A 19757-nucleotide genomic window follows, 5' to 3' on the forward strand; every position below is an offset into this window, starting at 1 on the left:
TTATTTGTACTGGGAAGAGTGGTTGTGATTTTTGAGACTAAGCTACAATACGTAGAAGCGCTATTAGAGATTTTGTGGGTTTCAACATGTTCTTGCTGTGCAAAAGGGAAGTCACATTTTTACGGCTCTAAGCTAACACTTAAATCTTCAAAGGAGACTCAGGTTTATGGGGTATTTTCATCAATCCTTTTAAAATTATCTGACTGACAAGGATCTTACTGTGGTATCTCACTGCTTTAACACAAAGCTAACAGAACTCAACGCAACTCTGGAGCAGTATTCAGGGTGTGAAGGGATGCAGGGGAAAAATTACCTTAGCATTTCCTTCACAAACAGAAGCATCGCTCCAAAGAAAACTTAATAGGAAGGATTAATACCCCAAAAAAGAAAAAAGTGAACCCAGTAATTCAGCTCCATCATCTTAATAAAGAACACCAAAATCTGAAGGAAGGTAGCACATAAGCAGAAAGTTGTCAACCATCAGTGATAACACTGTCAAAAGGCACCATTTACATAAGGCTTCTAGAAGATAAAAAGCTTTCACGATGTCTCATAAGAGCAGAGAACTTAAAGTTGCTAAAAAGTGTAAAGAGAAGAGGTCTCCGAGCAAGACTTAGGGATTTTAAATAACAGGCAGTATCTTGTCAGACTGTGGCTCCCCAAGAAGTCTCCTGCCCCAGGAACCACAAATGCTTAACGTGTTTATATGGAACACACCACACCATTATTCGACTATTGCTGTAACTGCAGTTATTTAATAATGATAAAAAGAATTGTTGCAGCCAGCATCTATGCATGAAGTGCAGAACTGCAATCATTTATCACATTTGGACAGAGACATTTCAGCATTAACTACGTACCTGTGCTGTTAAATTCGGTACACCTTCTAGCCTTCAGGACTGTCACTAGCTTGTTCAGCAGTTTCTGCTGCTCTGAATTAAGACTGCTCCCCAGTATGCCAAGAGGTCCATCTCTTGGCTGGCTAGGGCTCTGTGACTGCATGAAGAGAGAATCCTACGTAAGCTGAGAGTTTGGGAACAAATAAAGTAACTAACTTGCTTGGCAGCTTTATAAGAGTAAGCATTTTGAAAAACAATTCATGGCAAGCTTAGTGGACAGGGTCCATAATTAAATTTCTATAAAAAAACGGTTCCAGAGAAAAAAGCTTGACATTAGAGGTGCTTTATTTAGTTTATAGAAGTTACCAAAACCAGCTTGTGCATCAGCCTTTTTTGTTGTTTTTGTGTTTTAAAAAGACTGCTGTGTGCACATTTAGCTGGTTGAACATTATGTAAACAGCCCTGCTGACTGCAGTGTTGGAGGAGGAGAAAAATTTCCCAATAAAGTAGTAAAATCTCCTTCTTGTAGCAAAGTGTGAGTTACCTGTAAAATTAACATCTGCATTTTCTTTTACTGAGAAGTCCCTAATACGTTGCTCTGGAAATAATGAATGTTTAATTCGGATTAATTCAAAGCAACAGATGATGATTGATTAAGTTTTATGCTGATAAGGGTGTGATACTTCAGCTCCTGGGTCTTGATATATACTCCCAGATCTCACAGTATGTAACTGTGAGACCCAGGTACCCTAAAGCCTCAGGTTTTGGATCAAGTCCTCCACATGAGCTGGTGGTAACCTTCCACTGGGCACACACTCATCCCAAAGCCAATGCAAAATCTGTTTAGCTTGTGACAGTAGAGCTGTGTTATCTTGCATTTGCTACAGCTCAGATCAACAGTCATACTTTTGATGATTGAGCTGCAACAGTTTTCTTTTGGCCAACAGACATTTTACTACCTCAGTGGGGTGGGATCATAGCAGGCTGTACACCCTGAAATAGATTAGGACTGCTTGTGTCAGCCAGCTCAGTTTAATCACCTTTCATTAGGAAGCACAAAGCATTTCATAATGATAAGTCTGGACAACTTGATTTTGGTCACAAATCCAAAGAAGTCTTTGGCAAAATTAAAAAAGAAAAGAAAAACAAAAATGATACCCCCAAAGCTGTTTTCAGCTATTGAGCTGATATCTTCATTGCTGGACAAGTGACAATATTGGAACGATGCAAGAAAAGCACCTGGAGCAAGGACTACCACTGCTTTCAGGCAGTTTGGCAAATACAGCAAATTTAAATATGCAGAAAAACACCAACAACAGCAAAGTTCACTCAACAATAGTTCAGGAATAACAGTATTTATTCTTCTACAATGAATCCCCACTGCAAGAAATATCTTTCATTTTCCCAGATAAAGCTACTATAATGCCAAATACCACAGCTTGTAAGTATCCTGCATGCAGCCTAGAAATACTACCCAAGGTCCCCAACCTATTTTAAATCCCCCTGTAAAGGCAAGGACTTAAATAATCTACCCAGGACCAAGCCTTCATCACTTACAGCATAAACTTATGCTTTTTTTTTTTTTTTTTAAAGTAAAAAACCCCACCACACCAAACACTTACCTCAGAGGGCTGGCTAAGTGAAAATGATTCATTCTTCACTGGTAACATTAGCACAGACTTCATCTTTTCACTGTCTGCATAGTCCACAGGCCGCAGACCAAATATATTACTGGCAAAACAAGCACAGATGGGTTTAAGTAAATAAAATGTGACTTGATTCTTAACTAACTGGGCACATTAGCTGGGTAGCTTCCCCACCACCACTTTCTTATTAATATGTAATTTCAGCTAAAAAAACACAAAGCTTCAAATAAGAATTACATCCAAGACAGATGGATACTGAATTACAAGCTGCTGCATTCAGCTGAGGAATAAGGGACGTTCAGAGCACTATGTTAAATAAACCACAGTCCTTGTTACACTCTTTGGAGATGCATTGTTATCATCTGCGAGACCCAGAAATTTCAGCTTTAATCTTCTCATTGGCATCACAGAATGAAGAAAATGCGTTTTTGGCTTACCCCTTTGCCACCAAAGAAATATCAGAAGATTCTTTCCTACTGTGCTAAACACTGGAGCTTGATGCAGTTACACTTTTATGGGAAAAGCTATCTGCATTCTTCTTGGGAGCTGGAACTCCCTCCTACTTCCAGAATTTGAGTAAGCACCTTATTTTCCTTAGCATGCTGGTCCACAGAACACATTACAGCCAATTCATTCAAATTTGACTTGGCTTGGTAATTTTGTTGAAAACTATCCATCCTGTGTGGCATCTCGGTTATTAGATATGCTTCAAGACCCCTCTCCTCCCACATTCTTTCATCATCACTCAGACAGCCATGATTTGCTATAAACACAACACCGAACACAGGCATGGCTTCCATCTCCTCCTCACACGACATTGCAGCTGCAGGACAGCAGCAAGCAGAGGAAAGCCTGAAACTGGTGTAACTGTTGTTAACAAACAGTCCTCTGCCAGCACTTCTGGGAGATATTCTGCTTGCTTTGCCCTTTGCAGGAATAATGCCTATGCCAGCTGATCCTCTTCTCCCCACCTCATGTAGCTCTGGCTCTTAAAAGGCACAAGGAGAGCTCATTATGAAGGGGAAGCTTGTCACAAGAACAAAGCCCTGGCTCGGTACCTGAAACCTGGCAAGCTTCATCATCAAACGATGAAACATTTAAAGAGGTCAGAAAACTGCTGCATCTTTGAAGTGCTGTCTCTCAGCGAGCCACGTGTTCTTGTGCAGAGTGAGAATCCAGGAGGATTTACAGGGAATTCCACATAAGGCCATAACCCAAGCCAGCCCCAACAGAAGCTCAGATCATTAAGTCTTCACCCCGACTCAGCTGGGGGGCTTTGGCCAGTGCACAGCTAAGAGCTGTGTCTGACCTCAGCTTCTTTCTGTGCTCCTGACTGAGCACAGCTTGCTAACGGAAGCTCTTGGGAACACTACAATCCACAGAAATCCCACACAGGAGATCCTGGTATTTTACAATTTCTCCTTTCACATCATTGCCAAAGTTGAGCTTGCCGGTGTTAATAATGAGCAAGGAGCTAGCCTAATACAAATTCTGCAGACTAAAAGATAATTGGTTAAAGCTCAGCCCAGGCCTGGGAGTTGTAGCCCATTAAATATTGTCATGCTGTTCCTGCTTTGCCATGCATCATCGGGATAGCTTTTGCCTTTTCTTTAAATAAGGATCACATTCCACTCAAACTGCTGTAGGACAGCTCCTCTGAACAATGCTTCCAGAGAAACAACAGTGGCACGTACACCAAAGTCAACTTTAGGCTAGATGACTGACCTTTCACTGGGAAAAAAGTGGGAGGGAAAAGAAATCACGGCATGTTAGTTGGAGAGATTTGGGGGTGTCCCCCCCCAGAAAGTTACAGTAAGATCCTTAACCACTGAAAAAACACTTCATGAATGTTTACCTTTAGGCCAATGCAATTAAATATACATGTTTATATTCAACGAATATGTTTTGCCAATTAAACTGCACAACCAGGAGCCCAAGCTACTCTCCCTCTATTCACTTAACTGTTTCTTCACCTCTCTCTTCCCATGTTTCAGAACATTTTAATCTCTTCTTACCAGAGCATTGCAGAATGCTATCCTGTCAGTATGCAGCAAAGAACTACCGGCTAGTCATCGGATGTTAAGGTCACACGGTTAAAACAAACCGTGACAGGCCTGTGAGATCAGATCTGAAAAAAAAAAATGCACAACAGCCCAAGTGATGGGCTTAAGTGTTGTGAATATCTGTATTAAAGCAGCTTGCTGACCTTAAAGAAAGTGAAGAAAGAAGAGGTGAAGAGCTGAAGGGTGAGAAGTTCTTTTACAAAATAAAACTAAGATGAGGAACACATCCAGACAACGGATTTTGAGTATGGTATTGTTTTAATCTATGCCTCCTGTTCAAAGAGGACAAAAAAATTGTTCTTTTTACTTCAGCACCCACTAACCACCCAAGAAGTGATCATAATCAGAAAGAAAACGGGTCTCTCTTCAGCTGGTACAATTATTGACGTAGTTACCTAAGGAACCCTTTTTAATGTGTTAGGAACATATGTTGGTTCTTAAACCTATGAGCAGGTTTGGCAAAAAAGATGTGCTCAAATCTGTCTTTATTCAACAAAGCTGAAGAATGAGAGAAATCTTGCTCAGGATTAAAAAAAAAAGATCCAATGTGTGAAATAAAAGTGAGTGGCAAACACGCTAGGTCCATTCTGTCACACAAACAGCATTTTTTTTCTAGAAGTATCAGTAACTGCTTATCTCTTCCTAATACAGGTCTGGGTTTGTTGAGAATCGCTCCAGTCCATGTGGCCACTGAGCAGGACAAGTTCCACCCTCAGAGGGAAGAGGGCCAACTGTTTCCATAAGACAGAAATAAACATCTCTGGTGCTTATGCCAGAACACAAGGTCTCCAAGGCATACTTCTTTCTACCAGAGTGTAAGTGGGCTTTCTGTAAGTTGATTTAAACATTCAAGGGTTGGATGATTTAAACATTCAAGGGTTGGATGTATCCTTTGATGCAAACATTCTCTTATTAGTCACTCATCAAGGTCGTGAATAGTCAGCAGAGGGCTCTTAGGGCTAGTACAAATTCCCATCAAAGAGTGGGATATCTGTGCTGAGAACAAAGAGGAGCCCAATGAAGAGCAACTCAATATCAGCTGCTGAGTATGACTTAGATGAGATGACAGGTGATATCTTAAGGACTCACAGATCAAAGAACTTTCTAAAGAAGCTTTAAAAATGGGATTCAGTTCATGGTGCAACACTGCTGAAGTCTTCGCTGGGAAGTCCACAGAGCTGAATTGCTGTAGTCAAAAAGAAATTTAAGTTACCTTCTAAATGTTTCAGGAAGCTTTCAGGAAACAAGTGACCAGAGAAGAAAAGATAAACAGGGAGACACCCCTCTCAGTTCCTTAGAAGCCCCAGACTCGCACAGCTTCTGACACAAGCAAGCAATCACTATGTAATACTTCGTAATCACGAATTTTTAGCTGCTACGCTTTGACACCAAATATTATTTGCTGCTCCACAGCTGAGCAAAGCCCAAGGTTTACCCCAGTCCCAGAGGAGAGCTCAGTACTGATAGGAAGTCCCGCAGCCAGGTGCCAGCACAGCCCCAAAAACACCAATCCCCACAGGGAAATCTGACCAGTTTTGGTCTCTCATGTCAGCATTCACATCTGAGTGTGTAAATTAGCAAAACTTTTTGATTCTGACAAAAGGAAAAATGAAGTCATGTAGCCAGAAAGACCATCTTACATACCCAAACAGGGCTAAGGTTTCCAATTAACCTGCTCTCAGCAGGAGGCTCCAATCTTGCACATAGCCAGTGAAGTCCCTGCATTGTCTTGACTAAGAAAAAGCAAAGTTGTGTGTCATGGGTCCAACGCCTCCTGGAATTACTCTCAGGTTTTAATAGCTTTTACCTCTCTGCCATTCATAATTGGGGACTGCAGTCTATCCCTAAGCACTCCCACAGGCTTATTGAGAATCAGATTCAACTATTCAAAGACAGCTAACATCTTAAAAAATAGGGCAACAACAATTTTTACTAATGCTAAACTTATTGTGCATGAAGAACTGGCAAGATAGCCCATTTGAGTGAAAGCACTTAGGAAGTACTGTGAAATTGCAAATGCACAGATCTAATTTTTCAAATCACTTGGCTTGCTGTGAAGCAAGGAAAAAAGACAGAAGTTGAGAGAGTGAGCACATGAAAAAAGCTATAAAAATATAAATTAGCTATGTGTAGGAGATTAACTTACAAAAATTAACTAGACCAGTGGGACAATTAATAGGTCCACTGGTCCATATAATATTTTTCATTTGCAGTTCATGTCTTTCCCAGTCAGTGAAAACTTCAAATGGTAAATGAAGTGCCACAACTACTAAACCTTATAGATTTCCAAAAAGTTATTTTGCCAAGGAATACTGAAAACCGAGGATAGCTTTCTGGAAAGAAACGTACCTCTCACCTGTTTTCTCTTTGTCCAAATGATATGCAGCTGCTCCATATGATATAGTTCCTTCTCACACTTTATATATTAACATGCAAGGGAGAGGAAGAGACTGGACTGACATACATTCAGAATGAGACGCACTCGATGGGTCTGCAAACCTGGCGACCTAAATCTGAAGTAGCAAAGCCTCAGCTCCCTGATGGCTAGGCTTGTGCTACTATCTGTGTGCTTCATGAATTGAGGCTCACGGAAAAATGGCTGTGTTTGCTCCCAGACAAATCTTACATCCCTCTACAGCCCAGCAGATCTTACCTGCCTTGAGGCCTGCAGTTAAACATCATCCAACTTTACAATAATATTTTATCTTGCACAATCAAGCATCACAGTAAAATTCAAAACTACTGCTCTAAGCAGGCTATTTAACATAAGCTTTGCTTTTATTCCAATAGATTAACTCCCCAGCACACAGGGGACATTAAAACACAACTGAGTTATTTCTACGGTCAAAACAGCTGCAAGACATCAGCCACTTCTGGGGAGTTTGATGTTATATATACCAAATAACATCTGAATACATTTATCATGCTCACAATTTACTCAGGTTAGCTAAAGAAAAAGAGTAACCACAGTGAAATACTCAAATGTTCCTCCTCCCCCCCGCATGGTAATGAAGAATCACTATAATTTGCTAGGATAAAGAGGGCCCTCTCCTGGGCTGAAAGTTCGTTTACTGAGCACCTGGAGAGTCCATGCAACGACCAAAATGAATTTCGTAAAAAGAATTAATGCGAAGATTTAGTAGTTCAGCAAAATTTGTTTGGTATAGTCCTAGCTTACACACTGCATACCTTTAAAGTTAAGGCACTCCTTAATTACATTCCTAAGTAAAATAAACGTTTGAGAACACCTGCATGTTTTGCTCATCACTGCTCAACTTCCAATTTAAAGATCCCAGAGTCAGAACGCAGAGATTGTCAAATCCTATATTAAGTACAAAGAGGCCAGTTATAACCAATCATCCCCAAAAGACAACTATAATTGCATTATCTGTAGCGATCACCCTGTTCTCGCCTCCTGTTTTTACAACTGTGGTCTTCAGGTCCCAGGGATCTAGGAAAACACTCTGAAGAAAAGCAAGCTTCTTGTCAGAGTTGTGACTTCATTATAAGGATTCCTGCATCCACTAGGAAAAAAAAAAAAAAAAACCTACACTGAATAGGTTTCAAATCCACTTACCTAGACAAATCCAACCACTGTTTAATTAGCACTACAGCTTCCAGAGTCACTGGCAGGAAAAAAAAACTGTAAGATTTGCAAAGTCATGGTCCTGGCAAGGATCAGAGTGCAATTTGTTGAAAACTAGCAGGGCTCTGTCGAAAAGGGAGGGAGGCATAAAACATTTTCAGAAGGCTCAGCCATGTTGTTCTTATTTATATTGTTTCTTGATAACATTTGGAAGAGGTCAGTAAAACCTTACTATTCAAGCCTGAACACTTCACTGTTAGATTCCTTCCTCTTTATGTCTCTTATGCTCTCTGTAAAATGGAAAAAGGGTCCTCGCCTCATCACTACAATAGGAATACGTACAGTAACACTTCAGCAAGGGAGAGAGTCTACAGAAGATCTGGAGGCCTCACTTTTTCCAGAGGAGGGAGGACTGGATTTTTGCCAAAGGAATGAAACAGATCAAGGAAGACTAGATTTGTTCCCCAAGAGATTTTAAGAAAAAAACATATATATTTATGAACACCACACGGTAGAGATTCCAAGCAGCCTGGAGATTAAGTCAAGAACACTGCATATTTAGAAGTGGGTAAGAAGCCATTTGTGATGCTTAAAAGTACTGCAAGAAGCAGCTAGTTGCAAGCTGTGACCTATCCTATGTCACGCTGTTTTAATATACAACTGAATGTTACCTATTTCCAGGGAAAACTAAACCAGAATTTAAGATTTACATAAATCTTTCCATCCGTGATTAAAAAGCTCCTGTTTCAATAGAAGGTCGTGTTTGCTAATGCAGAATGAGCTGAAATAGGCTCAGCTTCATCTCAGTTTGTCTAAGCACATGTGGTAGAGACTAAGGCTAAGAGGAGAGCTGAAAAGCCCACTGCTGGCATTTGGAGTCTCTGTCACGCAAATCCTCCATGCTTAAGTCCTGTCAAAAGCCTGCAGAGCAGGTGTCTGTGCTACACTTTCAAATACCAGGCAGACAAGTGGGAAGTGTCACCCAACTGGAGACTAATACTCAAGTGGTTTGAAAATGAGTTTCTGAAGTTCATAGAATCATAGAATATCCCGAGTTGGAAGGGACCCATAAGGATCATCAAGTCCAACTCCTGGCACCGCACAGGTCTGCCCAAAAGTTTAGACCATGTGGCTAAGTGCACAGTGCAATTGCTTCTTAAATTCAGACAGGCTTGGTGCAGTGAGTACTTCACTGGGGAGCCTGTTCCAGTGTGCAACCACCCTCTTGGTGAAGGACCTCTTCCTGATGTCTAGCCTAGACTTCCCCTGCCTCACCTTAACACCGTTCCCGTGGGTCCTGTCACTGGTGATAACGGAGAATAGGTCACCTGCCTCTCCACTCCCCCTCGCGAGGAAGCTGTAGACTGCAATGAGGTCCCCCTCAGCCTCCTCTTCTCCAGGCTGAACAGGCCCAGTGACCTCAGCCGTTCCTCATACGTCTTCCCCTCTAGGCCCTTCACCATCTTCGTCGCCCTCCTCTGGACACTTTCCAACAGTTTCACGCCCTTTTTGTGCTGTGGTGCCCAGAACTGCACACAGTACTCGAGGTGAGGCCGCACCAGCGCAGAGTAGAGCGGGACAATCCCTTCCCTCGACCGACTAGCGATGCCGTGCTTGATGCACCCCAGGGTACGGTTGGCCCTCCTGGCTGCCAGGGCACACTGCTGGCTCATATTCAACTTGCTGTCAAACACAACCCCCAGATCCCTCTCTGCGGGGCTGCTCTCCAGCGTCTCGTCGCCCAGTCTGTACGTATAGCCAGGGCTACCCCATCCCAGGTGCAGGACCCAGCACTTGCTCTTGTTAAACTTCATGCGGTTGGTGATTGCCCAGCACTCCAATCTGTCCAGATCTCTCTGCAAGGCCTTTCCACCCTCATCTGAGTCCTCAACTCCAAGTTTAGTGTCAGCAAATTTGCTCAGAACACCTTCTAGTCCTACATCCAAATCATTTATAAAAACACTGAAGAGGACTGGCCCTAAAATGGAGCCTTGGAGGACCCCACTACTGACCATCCGCCAGCCAGATGTGCCCCATTTACCACAACCCTTTGAGCCCTGCCCATCAGCCAATTGCTCACCCATCGCATGATGTTTTTGTTTAGCTGTATGCTGGACATTTTGTCCAGTAGGAGCCTGTGGAAAACTGTGTCAAAAGCTTTGCTAAAGTCCAAAAAGATCACATCAGCTGGTTTCCCTTGATCGACTAGATGGGTGATCTTATCATAAAAGGAAATCAAATTTGTTAGGCAAGACCTACCCCTCATGAACCCGTGTTGGCTGGGACCAATGACTGCATTGTCCCCCAGGTGCGCTTCAATAACTTCAAGGATCATCCTCTCCATAATTTTACCAGGCACTGACGTGAGACTGACAGGCCTGTAATTGCTAGGGTCTTCTTTCTTACCCTTCTTGAAAATTGGCACAACATTTGCCAGCTTCCAGTCCAATGGGACCTCTCCAGATTCCCAAGATCGTTGAAAAATAATTGAGAGAGGTCCCGCGATGACGTCAGCCAGCTCTTTAAGCACCCTGAGTTAAGCACCTTAAGTTGTCAGCTTAAGGTGTAGTGTGATGGTCTTTGTTGTTCAAGAACAAAGTGAAGATGAACAACTGAACCTTGTTTTACTTTTTCACAGTTTTGGTGGTTTATTTTGTGTGGGGTTTTTCCCCCCCTCTTCTCCAACTCCAGTGTTTTCAAGACCAGGATTGTTTTTGCAAACCCTGTGCTTTTCCTCAGAATACCTTAGTTCTGCGATCTTTGAGAGTGAATATTGTGAGTTGAAGTGATTAAGCTGAACGTGTTTATGTTCCTTTATGCTCCCGGCAAGGAAATTCATGTCATGCAAGACTTCATCCTGTCTTGTTACTTTATACACACACACCCCTATTGACATGTGTTAGACTCAATTTTTATAAATAAAGCTCCTGGCATAACAGCAACACTACAACACCTAAAACTACATTTAGCACCTGATATAATAATAGTTTGCAGGGTTATTCCTTACCTAACATACACTTTAGCACTTCCTGTACATAAATGCCAAAATCTTCAGCACGAATATCAACACAGATTCATTGAGAATGTGTCTAAGCCTTTTAGGAATTAGGAAGCGTACCGAGGATTAGTGCTTTGAAATGACAAAGAACAAGAAGAAAAAAAACCTTCACAAATCTCGGTTTGTCTACGCCACTTAAAAAGTTAAAAGAGACTGGACTGAAACACCTTCTGCTAGCACGTAGTGTAGGGAAAGTAAAAGAGAAAAACAGCTGTAGCAGTTCAAAGCTCATATAGTTCAGCATCCTGTATCTGACAGTAGCTATAACAAGATGCCAACAGAAAAGGGTGAAAATTGGGTAAACATATTTTGTTACTTTCCTACTTTGGTCTCCAATTCTCCAGCTACTTATGACATTCTCAGAAAAGCTTCGGACAAAGTTCAAATGGGAACACCTACCTTGAAAAGGGGGATACAAGCATAACAGAACATACGTTTTACACCACTACCACCACTTCTAATAATCACATTTATTACTAGCTTTGCTTCTTATTTACTTAACATACACCCTGGAGGCTGCAGATGGTGCCCCAGCTAAAGTAACATTTCACATCTACTTACACTGCATCGCGGGAGGCCCCGTGCAAAAGCAGCAGCTCAGCAATGCTCACGTGCCCATTCTTGACAGCATCGTGCAGGGGCGAGTCGTTCTGATAGCCCGTGGTGTTCACCAGTGCTTTGTGTTGCAGCAGCAGCTCCACCACCGCTTTGTGCCCATGGTTACACGCCTCGTGCTAGGAGGGGAAGGCCACAAGCGGTAAGGAGGGAAAACTCAAGTGGAACACAGTTCAGAGCAGGTACCTCTGTCACACCAGCCAACACATTCAGACACCTCTCAGCAGAAGGCCAGGGAAGACAATGCAAGGATGCTGCATTATGTTCCTGACATGAATTAACCTTGAAACCTGGCACTAATCGCAAGCCTAGAGAGAAGCTGAACAAAGGCCAATTGTGTGCAAATTAGACCAGAGAGAACAAAGCCTCCCTGCTTACAGACTCAGTCAAAAGTACTCTTTGGGAGAGAAAGAAGTCATCACTGAAAAAAACTTATTTACTATCATTCAAGTATGCAATATTTTTTCATTCAACCACTGCATATATTTCCTAAATTGTAAGGAAAACACCAAGGGCATCAAGAACCCATAAAACATACAAATTATCTGCAATTGATCCTTTTGTAGTTATCAGTTACATTTTCTGCATTTGCAGAATCTCTGACAGATTTGTTGGCACGTTCTAACCTAGCAAAGGAGAGGTGGATTTGGCAGATCAATAGCTGCTAATAATAAATTTTTACACTTTATCATTTCTCCACCTTGCACAATTCTTTGTCGGTTAAGTGTGTATGAAGGGAAGCAAAATACGAGAGAAAAGTAGGGATGGAATGAAAAGTGAGAGAGACACCGATGGCAAAAAGAAGTCTACGACTCACCAGTGGTGTCCAGCCAGCATTGTCCTTAACATTGGGATCTGCCCCATTTTTCAGCAGCTGTTCAACAGCTCCTAAGTCACCCTGCAAAAGTAAGAAACATGGCTGTTATTAAAAGGTAATGAAGAGACAGAACTGTAAGATGCAGAACTGTTGTCTCTGTGTAAGTCTACCTGCAATAAAAACACAATGGTGTAAGTCTTCCAGGATAACAAAATCTCAGCTGGTTTGGAAACCACTATTCCTCATTGTTGCTCATTTAAAAGCACCTACATACTTCATACAAATATTTTAAAACTAAAAATCAGGTGCATAAGAGTCCTAACTCAGAATTCTGAAATGGGCAGGTTTGTGCTGATTACTATCCATACACTAGAATCGACTGCAAGGTTAAGATCAGGAATGTTTATTCAGAAGTTGCTTCTCATTCCAACTGGATGTTTTATCTTTTACATCTAAATAACTGTCTAGAAAATGCATAGATAAAATAGATTAATAAGCCTGACAAGCTGCTAGAAATTTTTCCCCACAAGTCAAAAGAAAAAGGATTTCTATTTAACACTAAAATTACTACCCACGTTGAATCTTACAGAAACTTTCTCTGACAGTTATTCTAAAAAAAATGTTTTCATTTGATTTTTGGAAAAAAAAAAAAACACGCCACATTCAGGTTTTACTATAAGCAAGGAAATGTATGTGGAAAATACAAGAAACTGATGCACAAGATTATAGAAAAAGGAAAGAGGCCAAGCAGAAATAAGATGAAGGAAGCAACTGGGGAGAATTTGTGAATGTGAGGTTTTGATGTTCCTAAAGGCAAGCAGAAAACAAAGTTAGCGATAAGATTGGATCGTGTACAGGTGCAACTATAAATAGGCAAGGAGAAGCCTCCTGCAGAAGCTGAGGCAAGGAAATCTCTGCAGTGCAGGTCTTAAAGCAAGAAAAGAGTTCATTCCATAATACACAGAGTTCTGTGCCCTCATGCAGTGGCAATTCAAGGAATCCCTGTTATTCCACAGCATACCTTAGGAATAAGTGAGAAAATAATAAATTAAACCTTAAATACAACAAAAATAAATTCAATCCCATTTTTTGTTACCAAGGAACACGGCTGATAAATAGAATAGCTTTAATCTTCACTCCTTAGAGAAAATATTAAGTCATCAAACTCTGCTCAACAGAAATAAATCCAGCAAGCAACAAATGTAAACTCAAAATTCACCAAAAAAAAGTGCCGAGAATCACCGGCTTTAAACTGTCAAGCAAATTAACACATGAGGGAAGCTTCATGCATTATATTCACAGCCTGGATGTCCCAGCAAAACGTTACATTTCAGAGCAATTACAGCGTGTGCTGCTTTATGGTTGCAAGGTAACAGACACGTATCAAGTCTCAATAGTTATTCAGAAGCAGCTAAGACAGTGATCAGCATTAGATCTTCTCCTACAGAGAAAAGATACAATTATCTATAATAAGCGAGATCTGAGCTTATCATTTAAAGTTAAGTTTGCAAACACGTTCGGCAAGGGTTTGACATTTCAACAGTACTCCTTTAGAGCAGGAAGCATAGCTAATAATTTGTGTGGGCACTGGCATATCAGAGCTTTTCAGAACAGCAATGTAAATGTTGATTTGTAAAGCATCACTGGAGTTTTATCAAAGGAAGCGTCGCTGGCGTGGACAACAGTACAGCATCTGCAGAACGAAAACCAGGTCCAAGACAAAATTAGGAGACTGGCGTTTTGCTGTTACAGAAGAAAAGCCTGTCATTGCCTCGGGTGGAAATGGAAGCTGCTCTCCGCAAGTGGCACCGCACAACCAGAGGGGCAGCAGGGACGGGAAGCTCTCGGTGCAGCCCATCAGGATTACAAGTGGCACGTTAAGAACATCGTTCAGAGCCTCAAAATTAAAAGAAACATAGCCAGAAATTAAGTTTTAAATTCACATCTATGCCATATGCTAGGAGGACATGCCTTTGTCCCCTAAGAAGCTCTCCAGTTGGATATTATATTGTGAATATTTAGCTAAAAACCAGGCAGGCAATTTCAGGAAGCAGATCCTTAGCAGATCTGCTTCGTGTTAGAGCCCTGCCTGCAAGGAGAGTCACCAGCACCTGACGGCGATCCCAAGAGTAGCAGTGACTGCTTGACACATTGACCAGATCTATCAAAGTTGGCAGAATTCCTCGCGTGTGTACAGTCAGTCCGTGTTTTGCACAATTTTAAATGTGAGAGGATAAGCACCCAGCAGGGATAAGTCCCAGCTGCAAACACCAATATACCAGACTTCTTTCCTCCCCAAGCAGGAAAGCAGAAGAGACTACACCAATCCCCAGCTATTGCTTTGAGATTTAAAGATATGCTTTTGAGATATAAAGATTTGAGATATAAAATTATACTCTGACTAATATTGAAATGGATTTTGTCCATGGTCCCGTGAGTTCGCTTATCCCAGCAAGACAAGTCAGAGCCCTAACTATACCAGGTAACAGCAAGAGGAGCCTAAGAGCTCATCTCGGCAGTCCATAGCAAGAGTGGAAACAACTGGAGATGCTGCTTCTTCTAAAGTTGTCCAGAGGACAAGCACCACGTAGAAGAATGCTATCTGGAACAATTAGCAGGGAAGCATTCATTTTTAAATCTCATTATCAATAAAGGATTACAAGCAGCTTCTGAAGAGGCTGGAACCACCGCAGAACGTAGAATTATTTGCTTGGAAGAAGTAAAGCAAAGGTCATTTGAAGCTCGTAACCAACCTTATGTACAGTGACAACAAAACAATGCGTCGGGTTGGCTCTTCCTCTGCTACAGCTTAAGGGAGCTCTGAAAATCTCAGAAGCTGGAAAGGCTGTGGGGCCATCTGTTGGCAGGTCTAGAAGACAGCGTGGCGTTAATTTGCACAGAGAAAGGTGTTTACACAGCTTTAAAAGCACGCCCCTCCCAGGGAGAATCCAGCTCCTGCAGATGCTGATGGCAGAAGCCCAGACAACTTGGCTTGGACCAGGTTTTGTTCCCCAAAAGTCACCTTTAAATCAAGTTACTGAAAATATTCTACCTGTTCAAAGAAGAGACCCAAAGAATTACGGCAGTAGATGAAGGCAGCTAAAAAGCTGCACCACATCAACCGAGTGCTTCTCCCTTTGTTTGCAAAGGTAAATGAGAAACTTCAAGCTTTAGGTCAAACAAATGAGAAAAAACACCTTTCAAACCCAAATACATTTGCTTGTTAGGATATGGCACAGCAGGAGGAAAACTAGGTTATTTACAGCTCATGCTAAGTGGTTAAAGAGGACAAAAAGTGAATTACAGAGTAATTGTGAATGCTCCAACTGTTTCCAGAAAACGGGGAGCTTCTCACCTCAGATTTCTCTAAATTATTTCTCTATCCATGACGGGAGCAACCGTATAGGCAATCTGGTTGTAACAGGAAAGATACTGACAGAGGAAGATGTCTGCTGGCCTGGGAGCCTGGAACATCCTTGAGACGTGCAGCTGGCATCCTCCAAGTGCAGCTGGGTACCTGAGAACCTGAAACATCCTGAAACACCCTTGATAAGCTCAAAAAAGCTGCACTAATCATCATCAGCAGCTGAAAAAACAGAAATACTTCTGAGGAAAGTAAAAATCAGACTGGGAAGGCAAAAAGTGATCTAAGAAAATACAAACCAGCAACATCTATTGGCTGGTCCAGGTTAAAAAACAGAAGTCAGCAATAGGGTGCTGCTGTCCTACACCCCTAAGGTCCCTAAAAATAGAGAAGTCACTCTGTCTACCCAAAGCGGAGCATCTCTCCAAGAGCTTTCCCTGCATGAATGTCTCCAAACGATATCTCCTGGACAGCTGAGGACACCTGGCTGACACCAGACCCCGTGACACAGATCATCACTGAACCAAGCTTCAGCCCACCGTCGCTGGCCCCGCTCCTGGGAGCAGTTTGGTGAGAACTCTGCCAGTAGCACTTTGAAATAATATAGATAAGCACACATACGGGGAATTAAGCTAAATACAGGCTTGCTTTACTAGTGGTAATTTGTGGTAACTTGCAAGAAATCACTGTAAAGGAATAAAACTTTGTGTGCTTGTATGTTGCAGAACGCAAGGAGCCCACTATCACCACGTTCACACACCCACAGGCTGGGTAACTTACGGGCTGTGACAACCCAGCAGACCATTTCCTGACCAGCAAACATAAGGATGCAGAATTGCTTATTTGTGACAAAACAACAACACGGAAGAAATTAAGTAATACAAAAAGTAATAACCAAGCACTACAGAAAACAAAACGGCAATGCATTTCTAAGCTTTCGGAGTAGTATTTAGGAAGATGGACTGCTTTCACTTGGTGCTAATTTTCACATTCTTAAGTTCTGCATTTAAAACATGACCTCACGTTTGTCTTAAGCTACCTGCTGGATACTACCGATAACGAGGGGGGCTGTGCTCCTGTACCACGGGCTCTTTTCTGTACTGCCACGCAGCTGAGTCACGGAAGCAGGAGGCCTGAACACGAAGACCTTGGAGAAAGCGATGGGTGAATTCAGCACGAAGCAGCTGGCAGGAGGACGCTGCCTTGCTCAGGAGAGGCTGGGGCTGTCAGAGGTGTAGCTCCTGTACCCACCATGCTGCTAGGAACCTGGAGGCTGCATGCATGATCTGGCACTTAACCACGAGATACGTGCATGGCTGGTACCAAAAGCAAGGGACTGCACAGCTGGCTCAGGCAGCAATACCTGCAAAAGGATCCCAGCTGACGTGGTGGCCAGCTGATGCTCACAGCACCTCCCTTTGCGCTCTGCTGTGCTGTTACACAGCTAGTAACAAAGCAATAAAAAGGAAGAAGAGTCTCCCAGGCTCGCAAGGAATTATCTAATAGTTATTGCAGCGCTAAGTATAATGAATATGAAGAGTCCAGCAGTGCAGGCTAACCGCAGGTAAAGCCTTCTGAAATCCCTCCCAGCCAGAGCTGCCAGATCTAAAGGGCTCCTGGAGCTGGAGGCAACCACAACTGGTCCTTCTGGCTGGAAGCAGAAGTCAAAACCTTCTCCCAGCCACCCTGGTGCTCTCCTCCCTTCCCATTCCTCCCTGCCCAGCCCCAGCGACCCCGCTCAGGCTGGGCAGAAGAAAGGCAGCCACCACCAAGACCCAAAATGCTGCACCAAAGTACAAAAAATTTTGATTTCTGCACTAAATTTAAGACACTGTACCACCTAGCTAAATAATACTGTGCCACAATTAATTGTCATATACGTAAGAGCTGGCACTGCGAACAACTCATTATTTTACTGGGGAAAAAACACTGTTATAGAGAAGGGCTGGTGATGGGGACAACTTCCCACCAGTTTAGAATATTAGGAGTGCAGGAGGTCACGTTTTGCATCCTTACTAATTGGAACTTTTTACCTTTATTGACTATGGAGGAAGATGAACATGACTGCTGTCTGCTCTGGGAAGAGAGGCATTTATTTCAATTTATTAGGGTAACTCTGCGTGGAGCTGACCCACACTAGAATCTTTCTCGAGAACCGTTCTGATTTCAGTAAGCTTCTCACTAGGGTAAGAGTAGTAAATGGGGACAATCCCTCAGAATTGGTTGAAACAGCACAATACACTTAATTTTAATGCCCCATAACGTTGTTAATTATCTTTTAAATAAGAAAAAAGTTGATGAGCTTTCATTACATTCAGAGTATTAGACCCTAACAGCTAATGAAAATGGTACAGATATTTATTTTGCTAATTAATTAAGTCCTAGAGAATATGACTGTTTCACTTTGGGGACAAGGTGGCTGTTTTAAGACTGTTTCTCACTACACACAGGGAAAAATATTGCTGACTGTGGAAACAAGGAGAAAAATTCACCTGTAACACAACTGGAAGATAAACACAGAAATACTTCTTTCCGAAACCAAAGATCTGACAGGGCTATTTTTAAAGGCACAATGGGAATATACATACAGGATAAAACCCAGTATTTTCAAGACCAGCTTCTTTGAGAACACATTCATCAGTCCCAGCACTTGTTACGTGTAATAGCAAGGCTCCTGCACCTAGCAATCTAGAAACACACGGGTTATAATGAAGATACTTGCATGCAATAAGAGGTTTTCTTGCAATTGGCACACGCTCCCAGCAGATTCATGGTGATGAACCACTATTATTTGTTCACTGCTTTGCAAAGTAAAAATTAGCAAACCCCATCGTGAGTAGTTCTCTGGAAAGACCCAGTCCTCACGTCTCCTCATCCATATTACCTCCTTCTACAGACAAGGAGCTGAGGTTCACACAGCAGAAGAGCTTTCCCAGTTGCACTGAAAGTTTAGTAGCTAGAAACAGATACAAGGAAATTAAGACCATAACCAAAAGACGACTCTCCTTGCCTTATTTTGACTAGATTTAAAGGGGTATGGTAACTTTGGGATCACCCCAGAGCCCTAGTTAGTTGACCATGCCTTTACCAAAGAGCATCTCAGTACAAACAAAGGAGCTTTACACAGCTGAACCAGTGAGGAACAGAAACTACTTCCCCTCTTGCTCAATGACTGAAAACGTTAAAAAAGAAACCAAAATGAATTCACTCACAGGACTGAAATAGCATTTATTCAGGTGTCTGCCCACCCCACTGCCTACAGCACAGCTGGAGCTCAGCATTTCAGCCGACTGAGGCAGAATGTAGCCCTGTACCAGTCCCGAGAGGCTACACCACCAACCTTGGACAGCTGTAACATGCTTGTTCTTTGTCTCTACAGCACCAACTGCCTAATTTTTACCCCTTTATCTTCAAAATGCTCTGCAATGAAAAGCCTGGCATATCACTCTACTCCGAGTCTCACAACAGGCTGCAGCGACGCTCTCCTTTCTGGGATGAAGAACTTGTGTGCCAAAGAAGGATGGGGCGTAGTGCTGGAAGCCACACCTGTGCGAAGACTTGTCAAGGTAGCTCAGTTTTTAGAACCAGTCGCGATGGTATTCTTTAGAAATTCCCAGAAAGTCGTGGAAGAATAATTTGTAAACAGTGCTTTAATAAAGAGGAATATAGAAGCCTTATGAAGAGAGGTGGCAAGATCTATCCTCTAAAGCTCTTGAGTCCTATGAGGACAATGTTTCATTTTCTCCTCCCTAATTCAGTATTAATGGCA

At 42.3% G+C, this 19757-nt stretch overlaps 1 protein-coding gene across 1 annotated transcript in view; it reads right to left on the minus strand.

The window, feature by feature from the left end:
* The window catches only part of BARD1 (BRCA1 associated RING domain 1), a 46729-nt gene that overhangs the window by 12846 nt on the left and 14126 nt on the right, over positions 1–19757 (minus strand). Inside the window, exons 5-8 of the mRNA XM_080600569.1 lie at positions 12625–12705; positions 11754–11926; positions 2462–2570; positions 861–996 (exon numbers count right to left, since the gene is read on the minus strand). Of these exons, the coding sequence (XP_080456695.1) occupies positions 861–996; positions 2462–2570; positions 11754–11926; positions 12625–12705 (499 nt within the window). The remainder of the gene's footprint in view (positions 1–860; positions 997–2461; positions 2571–11753; positions 11927–12624; positions 12706–19757) is intronic.

Source organism: Anser brachyrhynchus, assembly GCF_964034855.1.
Source record: "Anser brachyrhynchus genome assembly, chromosome: 7".
NCBI lineage: Eukaryota > Metazoa > Chordata > Aves > Anseriformes > Anatidae > Anser > Anser brachyrhynchus.